Below are 9,826 nucleotides of genomic sequence, written 5' to 3' on the forward strand. Positions count from 1 at the left end.
TGTTAAGTTCAAGAATTTAGTTCAAAAATTACCATGAGGTTCATGGTAAGAACATGGGTTAGTTTAAGACATGGAAAAGATAAGTGAAGAATGGATTCTCCATTTATTGTTACTTGATTTCCAGTTGGATAGATGTTCTTATGTTATGGCAAGGAATACCATGTTATGATCTTTTATAAGATCAAGCAATTGAATTAAAGTGTTGTTGTGTTAGTTCCATTTGATCTAACCCATTAGATCAAATCATCTCTACCCAAAACAAGGTTTTAACAAAGTCACATTGAGGTTTATAGCGCTTAACCTGATGAGCTACTTCAATTCCACCAAGGTCAAGTGAAACTTCGATTCTTGTGGATCGTTTTTACTTTAAAGCGCGAAAATTCCCCAGATTTTCTATGCATGAATGCAATGCACACATCTATTTCCTCTATTTTTGTAACCCCATTACCTGGGATATTACAGTTAATTTGCGAGAGGATGGCCACCTCGTTGATGAACTCGTCGATCTCCCTCCGGATCGTGACCTTGGACTTCTTGATGGCCACAACGTGCTGATCGGACATGATCCCTTTGTACACCATGCCATGGCCTCCGCCGGCGATCTCGCGAGCCTTGTCGAAGTTGTTGGTGGCCTTCTCCAGCTCCACCAAGGGGATGATCATCCTCTCTGCGATGTCCGCCTTCTGCGACACCAGTTGCTGCAGCAGGTGTCCCCTGTTTTCCCTGAAGAATTTGTGCTTCAACACTTTTGCCCTGTGATGCTTCAGCTTCCGGATCGCAAAAATGGCACCGAGGGCTAGGAGCAGGAGGCCAGCACCACTGCCGATTCCTATGCCGGCACTCAAACCTGAAAGTGTGAGAGAGAATTATGTGATGTGAAGCAGAGCAAGAACCCAGTCGATCTATATCTCCCAAATCTCACATATATAGCTAGTGATGCTCACCTAGGGATGTTTTGACGCAGCCATCTTTGATGTGGGGGTTGCCACGGGAGCCGCGCGGACAGTGGCATGTGTAGTCCCCGGGCGTGTTCGTGCACTCGCCGCCGGAGCAAGTGTCGGGCAGCGCGCACTCGTCGACGTCTTGGCATCCGTTTATGATGTACGGGTTGCCCTGGCACCGGCACACGTAGCCGCTCCGGTAGTTGCCGCTCACGTTGTGGCATGAGCTGAGGCTGCTCCGGCACACGAGTTTCGTCGCCGCGTCGTCGGGGCAGCCCAGCGTCGTAGGCGCCTGGTACACGAGCCGCGCCGAATTCACCGCCCACTCCAGCACCACGGGGATAGCCGTCCGGCCTGAAGACTCACGGGAGGGGTCGTTGAGCAGCACGGCGGAGGCGCCCTCGAACCAGCCCGTCTCGGCGACGTGCACCGTGATGGGCGCCACACCGTCCATCTCCTAATTCAAGTCCAGCGGCTTGAGCCACACGACGTAGGAGGGGCGGCCGATGGGGATGGGCGTCTCGCAGCAGCCTCATGATGTTATTTGAGCCACACGACGTATTTTTCTGTCTGTTTAATTTCGTCGCCTCATGATGTTATTTGTAACAGGGACATTTGCAGCGAATGACTCAACAACAACTCCGGGCAGCAACGCTTCACAAGCTGTAGAGAACTCAGCTGCCGATGCTCCTCTTGCAAATCCACAGTCGTCACAAGGTATTGTTGATGTTGAGGCGACAGTAGACCAAGCTGTTGTTAGTAGGGGGTCTAATAAGAGAAAGCTTACATCTGATGTGTGGGAAGATTTCACAAAAGAATTAATTAATGGGAAGAACATAGCTATATGTAATTGGTGTCATCATGATTTTGCTGGAGAATCAAACTCCGGTACAACGCACTTACGAAACCACCGCAGCACATGTCCTGCTAGGCATGCACCAATGGGCCCTAAACAACAGAAATTGAAGTTTTCGAAAGATATTGATGGAAGTGTAAGTTTAGAGAATACTAATTTCAATCAAGAAGTGGCTAGAAAAGAGCTTGCATTGATGATATGTGTGCATGAGTACCCTTTGTCAATTGTTGATCACTCCCGCTTCCGTAAGTTCTGCAATTGTTTGCAACCATTGTTCAAGGTGGTGTCGAGAAATACTATTAGGCAGGATATTATTAATATGCATCAAGTTGAAAGAGATAGCATGGTGAAGTTCTTTGCAAATTTTCAAAACCGTGTTGCCATAACGACGGACTTGTGGACAGCTAACCATCAAAAGAAAGGGTATATGGCTGTTACTGCGCATTACATTGATGGTTCATGGAATCTAAAGAGCTTTCTTTTGAGGTAAAATCAAATAATGTTTAGTTATTTTCATTTCCTGATGAAATTTATTTATTCATGGCTGATCCATTTGTATATTTTTTTATCGTAGGTTCATGTATGTCTCATGTCCACATAACGCTGAAGTGATATGCGAAGCTCTACATGCATGTCTTGTTGAATGGCACCTTGAGAAGAAGATATCCACAGTAACGTTGGATAATTGCACATCAAATAATAAAGCCATGCAAATTCTGCCAGATAAGTTGGATACTAAATCTCTTATGTTGGAGGGTAAATATTTGCATATGCGTTGTGCCGCACATATATTAAATCTGATTGTAAAAGATGGTTTGGATGTCATGGAGTTTGGGATTGAGAGGGTATGTGATAGTGTTGCATTTTGGTCGGCTACACCTAAAAGGCATGAGAAATTTGAAAAAATGACATGTCTCTGATGAACACGGAATAACATCTAGGCTATCTCTTGATTGCAAAACTAGATGGAATTCAACCTACCTTATGCTAACTTGTGCATTGCAATACAGAGATGTTTTTGCAAGACTTAGTATACGTGAAAAAAAGTTTAATTGTCCAACTAATGAAAATTGGGAGTTTGCAACAGAGGTTTGTGAGAGGCTGAAAGTATTCTTTGATGTAACAGAGATGTTGTCAGGCCAGAAATATGTTACAGCAAACATCTTTTCCCTAAAATCTGTGGTATTCGTTTGGCAATACGTAAATGGCATTCTAGTGACAATCAACTTATAAGAGCTATGTCTGATGAAATGAAGGATAAATTTGAGAAGTATTGGACAGATGTTCATGGTCTCATGGCTGTTGCAACCGTCCTTGATCCACGGTTTAAGCTTCACATACTGCAGGTACGGAATTTTCATTTGTTGATATTTTTTCATGCATGTTCTTACTTCTTAGTTTCTTATGTTAGTATGTTATAATGTTGCGGGAGTGATGTTTTGGCACATGGGTGCGTATGATCCCTTTATTTTGAAATACATGTTAGATATATTTTAAAATGTCAAAAAAATTGAAACAAAAATTTCGCACGTACATCTTCATGTGCTACGCGCTCACAAAGTCGTTTCATGAAAAATCGACATGTCATGTGGCGTGTGTAAAAAAGACAAAATTCAGTGCTGAAACAAAGGCTTGTCACAAGATAAATTTTCTCTTTTTTGCTTAGACTACAAAAAATAACATTTTTTCATGAAACTTGACGAATACGCATATATTATGGAGATGTACATGTAATTTTTTTTGTCAAATTTTTTTAACACTTGCAAATATGTTTTTATGGTAGAGGGATTATATGCACCCGGGAGCCGAATTGAGTTTCTGATAATGTTGCAGGCTTTATTTCAGAACTTATATGGATATGAGCATGCGGTCAAAGAAGTTGCAAATATAAAAGGCAACTAATGTTATCTTTATTGGATGAATACCAACAACCCTCCGATGTTGCGATGCCAAATATTGAAAGTACTTCTACTGGTGGTGGTGGTGTGGATGAAGTTTATGAGATATTTGATGAATATATGAATTCAAAGCCTGCTGCCTCCGCTTCCCAAGTGCGCACAGAGTTGGACTTGTACTTGGAAGAGGACCCTCTCCCTCGAACACAAGAGCTAGACATCATTGGTTGGTGGAAGTTTGGAGGTATTAAGTACCCTACTTTGCAAATGATTGCTCATGATATATTACGTATTCCTGTCACTTCAGTAGCATCGGAGTGTGTCTTTAGTGCTAGCGGGAGATCAATTAGTGCACATCGTAGTCGACTTGCACCAAAAATAGCAGAAGCTCTTATGTGTATGCAATCATGGTCGAACATGTTAGGTAATTCATTTCTACATTCCCACTATGTTCTGTGACTACAGTAAGATATGAAATCTAAGTTCTTTATAATTTTTAAATTGTATTAGGTGAGATTCATGGTGATCTCCTTGCTGTCCAGAATGTTCTTGAAGATGAACAAGAAGAAATGGTACTGTCCAAAAAGCTCTTATTTACTTTCTTTAAATATTTATTCTTTTGATGTGTCACTTTGCTAAGCTTTGGTGCTTTTTCAATTGTAGGATTCCAATGAATCCATTGTCACTGAAGAATGATTGAATGAGGCTACAATAATCCAAGATTCAACTCAACCTTTCTACTATCTTTTGCTATATAGCTTTAACGCTTTAGATGTTGTGTTGGGATCTTGTAATAAAAAGCACTGTCTATATATGTTCCGTGAGATTGAAATGAGACACCTATTGTATGGTGTGATTGTGTGAGATTTAACATATTATAAGTACTATGTGATTGATATATTGTTGCTTTAATATTCCTATGAATTGTCAACATAATTATGGCTGCCATGCTAATGAAATATTGTCGAAATGCTGCCAAAATATTCAAGTTAGCTTATTATTGATGAAATGCACGTGAAATATTGTTGAAATGGTACTCAAATTTTATGGGCATGGATACCCATGGATATTCGGGTATCCACCGGATTTGGATTTGGGGCGATATCCATGCCCATGGATACTTTCGTGGGCGGGGCAGAGCGAGGATGATGGATTTGGGCATGGATCTGGTTTTCCTATATCCGTCAAAACCCGCTCCATTGCCATCCTTCGTTAGGCCACTGCCATGCGGGCCGGACATGGGAGGACGCATGGAGCCACGGCGTAGATGATATCATCACGACCTCTCTTTGCGTAAGGGATGTTTAATCAGATGGGTTGATATGTTTGTGTCGCTCCGCTAGAGTGTGCGCGGCCGGTCAGTCTGATCGCGCGGACCGTTTTAGACGCGATGAGAAAAAGATGGGTCGCCCCGCTGAAGATGCCCTAAAACTCATAGAAAGGGAAAATAAAATCGCGGGAGTTTGGATGCCGACGCCGACACCACTATATGTATCAAATTTTCATTGTTTAACCCATTTTCTAGTACTAAGAGATTGTATATTGTTCACTTTTCTGCTAATGTATTGTTGAGCTGAATACTATTATTTGAAGATGGTGTTTGTGTGCAGTTATGTTGGTCAGAGGGAGAATACGATTGTGTGTGTGTGTCTGACGGATGGGCTCCCGCGACGCCCATGGCGACCAAGGCGCCCCTGTGCCCGCCGCCCTCTCGGCCGCCGGTAGCTGCCTCCCTAGCCCTAGGACTAGCCACCAAACCAACCCACCAACGCCCCTGCCGCCACCACCCCCTTTGGCATCCTCGTCGCTGGCTGCCTGCACCCCGACGCCGCCCCCTGCTGCTGGAACCCCGGCGACCTCTGATGCTCCACGGCCAGGTGGGCTGTGTGTTCAGGCCGGAGGTCCGCTTTGGTCGGCGGTCGTCCTCCGTGACGCCAGCTTGGGGCGCCCAGCCTTTGCCTCGCCGTCAAGGCGACCGCCAGCCTCGTCTGCTGCTCCTCTGAAGGTTGTCGCCAAGTTGACCCCTACGCAAGGCTTCCTCACCAAGCGGGTCCCTGGGTCTCTGGCGTTGGATCCTCAAGCTCTGCCGCACCCCTTCTCGACTCCGGGCGACGCGTTCCTACAGTTCATGCTGGAAAACTTCTCTTCCCTGGTATGCTCTCCGGTCACCCCTGGTTCTCTGCTGTTTGCACCGTCCCCGGTGTTCATCGCAGTGACTCATGGCGACCACCAACCTACTCCAGCTTCCTTTGTCCATAGTATTGCTTCGGTATTGGCTTGGATCTCCGTTCGAATGTTTTTCTGTTATTGAGCTTGCAAACAATATCTTCCGCTTTGTTGTGGCGTCGCCTCCGATCGCTAGGTTCCTGGTCTCGCTTGGTGATCTCCGCCATGGTCAACTCGTTGCCAAGTTCTTCCTCTCCCGCCCATCCGCTCTTTTGGACCGTTCCGCGTCTCTATCTTTTGGGCCGTCCAGCCCACCCGTGTCGTTGATGACGTCTAACCTGCCCCCTGCCTTGTCTGGGCCTCTATCGCTGGCTCGGTCTTCTGTGCCTCCAGCCGTCGCAGTCAACGCGTGCCCCCTTCTCTGGATTCTTCCTCCCACTTTCCCCTTCCTCGCGCTAGGAGATGGCGCGTTCCCCTGTGCCTAGACCTAATCTCGCCTGGTATCCTTCCTCTGCCCAAGGGACCGATGCCATGGCCGGTGCACCACGCCCGTGATCAACCCTCCCCCCCCCCTCTCTGAACCTCCTACACCCTCCCCAACCCTTCCTCTGCTACCTGAGCCCCTTCCCCTTTCGCTCCCAGAGCATCTCCAAGGTCAAATTGCCATTCCAGGCATCATCGGACCTTGCGCCACCATGGATGGCCCTTGGAGACCTTCCTATTCCGAGATGGCAGCCTCCCCTTCTAAGCCTCTGCCTCCCTCCACCTTCTCCACTCCACCTTCTTCACTCCACCACCTCTGCGCAAATCCACCCGCCGCTGCTTCCGTGCCTTGCTCCGGATCACCTGGTGGCCGCCTGCCGGGACCCCCGCTACTGCCGTCGGTGCCGTTGCTCCGGCCATTTTGAGAAGAAATGTAAGATGCCCCCCTTCTCCCCTTCCTTCTCTGCTCCCGCCGCCTTGAGATCCCCTTCTCGGTCCTCTTCTTCCTTGCATGCTAGGTCCCGCATGGACAACCCAGGTGCTAACCGTGCTTCTCAAGCTGGGGCTGTGGCCCCGGTCCTCTTCTGCAACCTCTGTTTCTCCCGCGACCACTCACGCTCCGCCTGCCGGCTTGTTGTGTCGGCGGTCCTGCAGGAGATAGCTGCGGAGGCCGCTGCCTTACCTGTTGATGAGGAAGAAGAGGAAGACCCCGAGGAGCTGGTCTTCGAGGAAGGCTCCTTGTGGGATGAGGCTCCGCCAGCTGCGGCGGCCAATGACTTCATCCCACTCCTCGTTGAGGAGGATTTTGGGGCCCTGGGTGCTGCTGGCCAACAGCTGCCGGAGATGCTGGTCATTGGCGACGGTTCCTCTGATGAGGAAGGGCCGCTGCTGGCTGACGATGCTGCTGACGTTGCGGCCTTCCATGTCGTGGCTGAGGAGGATTACCTGCATGCCCCAGACCCTCTCATGGATGTCCTGGATGCTGAACACCTGGAGGATCATGTCAGGCCGGATTACATGGATGTGTACATGCCGTTCGTAGACCTCCGACACTTTGACAACCTCTCCTACGCCTTTGTCGACCCACCCCTGCCCAATCCTCATGACCTCATGCTGCAAGCAGCAGATCTTGGTTGTGGTCCCAACCAAGTCTACCTCTACCCTTCCTCTCGAGGTGCACGCGTCGCTGTTTTCTCCTCCAACTTTGATCGTGAGATGGCCGTGGCTCATGGCCCTTATCTGGGAAGAGATGTCTCTGTATTTTTTGAGCGCCATGAGGAATCTGACAATCGGTTTGTCTTTGAACATGAAACCATGGCTGTCTTGTCTATCACCGAGTACCCCATGGAACAGTGGCATAGGCACCAAATCACTCACTCCTCTGGCCCCTATGTTGCACAATATGATATAAAGATGGATATTGCTGCGTAATGTCTTATCACCCAACCAAACATCCTCCTAAAATCTAGTATTTGAACCATCACCCCCCTTAAAATGACCTCGTGCAAAGAAATCATCTTTCACATGCATAATCCCCTTCCAAGAATGTGAATCAGATGGTTTCACTTGAACTCGAGATAATGTTTTTTTGTGATAGATACTTATTTTGGAGTAACTCCTGCCATACCCCTTTCTCATTCAACAACTTAAAAAGCCATTTACTAAGAAGGCATTTATTTTTAAATCTAGCACCTCAATACCAAGCCTCCCCTTGATCTTTTTGCCTACAAATTATATTCCACCTAGTTAGTCTATATTTTCATTTTTCTTCATCTTCTTGCCAAAAGAACCTCGATCGATAAAAATCAAGTCTCTTCAGAACCCCTTTTGGAATCTCCAGGAAGGATAACATAAACATTGGCAAACTTGTCAAGACAGAATTGATCAAGACAAGTCTATCCCCATAATAATTTCTCATAGACCCTGTGTCATAGTAGCATTAATCATCCAATGGAATAGTTGAAGATTCAAAGTAGGCAACTAAAAGGATATACGTCAAGAATCAAGCAGCTGCCGCTACTAAGAACATTTCAAGTTTCTCATCAAAGGAAGGAACAATTCAATTATGAGAAAATGATAATATTCTCAAAAAAAGAGAAAATAATAATATGAATCTGATTCACAGGGGGGAGATTACACCGAGGCTTGTTGCGCTTCGTTGAAGCGATGGCTGCCGCACCATCCATGCTTGTGCTTGGTCCGGCAGCACCACCGTTCACTAGCGGCATTGCGAATCTCTAGCTCCTGCCCACAGAAGAACTCCAACGATGAACTCCTGGCCTGCTACCGCTTCTGGAAATATGCAACATGGATATGGCGAGAGCATCATGCCCCAAGCATCAGAACAACTTAAACCAACATGATATAGTGCAAAAAGGAGGGAAAGGATTGAAGAGGTTTAAGAGTACAGAGTAAGCAAGGAACTGAAAAGAGTAGAATAGAGACAAGTTGTCCTTGTTTGTAACACCAGAAAGGCAAGCATCACCTACCTGAACCTATGAAGCAAGCCGTGTGCATCTATTGATGCAGAGGCTGGGGCTATGCTCCTTTATCGAAAAAAAACCTGAACCTAACCGTCTGCATCTTCCTCAAGTCTTTTGTCACCTGCTCCCGATAGGATCGATTGATATATCTAAGTATCCACTAATGTAATGTTGCTTTTCTCAGAGTGAAGAAAGCAAACTCAATGTGTGGGATTAGTGTAAAGTAGGGAAATGGGGGGATTTTGGCGAAGGGAGGGGAAAGTTACTCGTTTCTAGGTGCGTGGCGGTCAAATTTCAGGTGGAACCATTCCAAATCTTAGTGGGGCTAAAGAAAACCTTGCAGGAACACCAAAAACATGGTGGAACCCTCGTCTACAAGCTTTGCGGCGCATTTAGTTGCTGCAAATGACAAGATGACGACAATTAACGAAGCATCATCCTTGCTGGGCTACTGTGTATCAAACAACAACGTTTTGCTGCTTGTAGTTGGATTGCTACCTCTCCAGGATATCTAGCTATCTCTCTAGGATATCTTGATTAGCAGTTCTGAGTTCATGCGTAGAGTTTCTTGTATGTTGCAGACCATGGTAATTGTTGGGATGCTTTATTATAGCTTTGCTTTATCTACTGTGAGAAGTGGTAATTTGTATCGACCGAGTTCTCATCTTAGGAAAATGCAGTTTTGATTCATGCAGAAATTTTTTTGCCATTGCAGAGATGCAGTGCAAGGAAACCAAGGGTTTTAACAATAGTATTACTTCGGTGAGAATCTTCTCCCCGTGTATCCTCTATGTGCTCTGTTAATCATAACTAAACTTACTAGAATGAAAATAAGAGCACGTTATAAACTAGAATGGCATGCAGTGATTCCACTTAAGTTGCCCGTTGTGCAATAGTACTTCGGTACACATCAATCAACTATCTATTCGTTGAGAAAATTGTGATAATATCTAGCATTAGAATTTGAACTTTGCTATGATAGATCTATCCTAGAAGTCTCCA

At 46.1% G+C, this 9,826-nt stretch overlaps 1 protein-coding gene across 1 annotated transcript; it reads right to left on the reverse strand.

Moving 5' to 3' along the window:
* Positions 1–448: 448 nt before the first annotated feature.
* Positions 449–1,455, reverse strand: LOC127310819 (wall-associated receptor kinase-like 6; the record flags this gene model as incomplete). Its single annotated transcript, XM_051341456.2, has 2 exons — positions 945–1,455; positions 449–847 (listed from the first exon to the last, which is right to left on the reverse strand). Coding segments are annotated over exons 1-2 (850 nt in total), but the record flags the coding sequence as incomplete, so codon positions are not given.
* Between the last annotated feature and the right edge of the window lie 8,371 nt (positions 1,456–9,826).

This window comes from Lolium perenne, unplaced genomic scaffold (genome assembly GCF_019359855.2).
Source record: "Lolium perenne isolate Kyuss_39 unplaced genomic scaffold, Kyuss_2.0 unplaced42, whole genome shotgun sequence".
Classification (NCBI taxonomy): domain Eukaryota; kingdom Viridiplantae; phylum Streptophyta; class Magnoliopsida; order Poales; family Poaceae; genus Lolium; species Lolium perenne.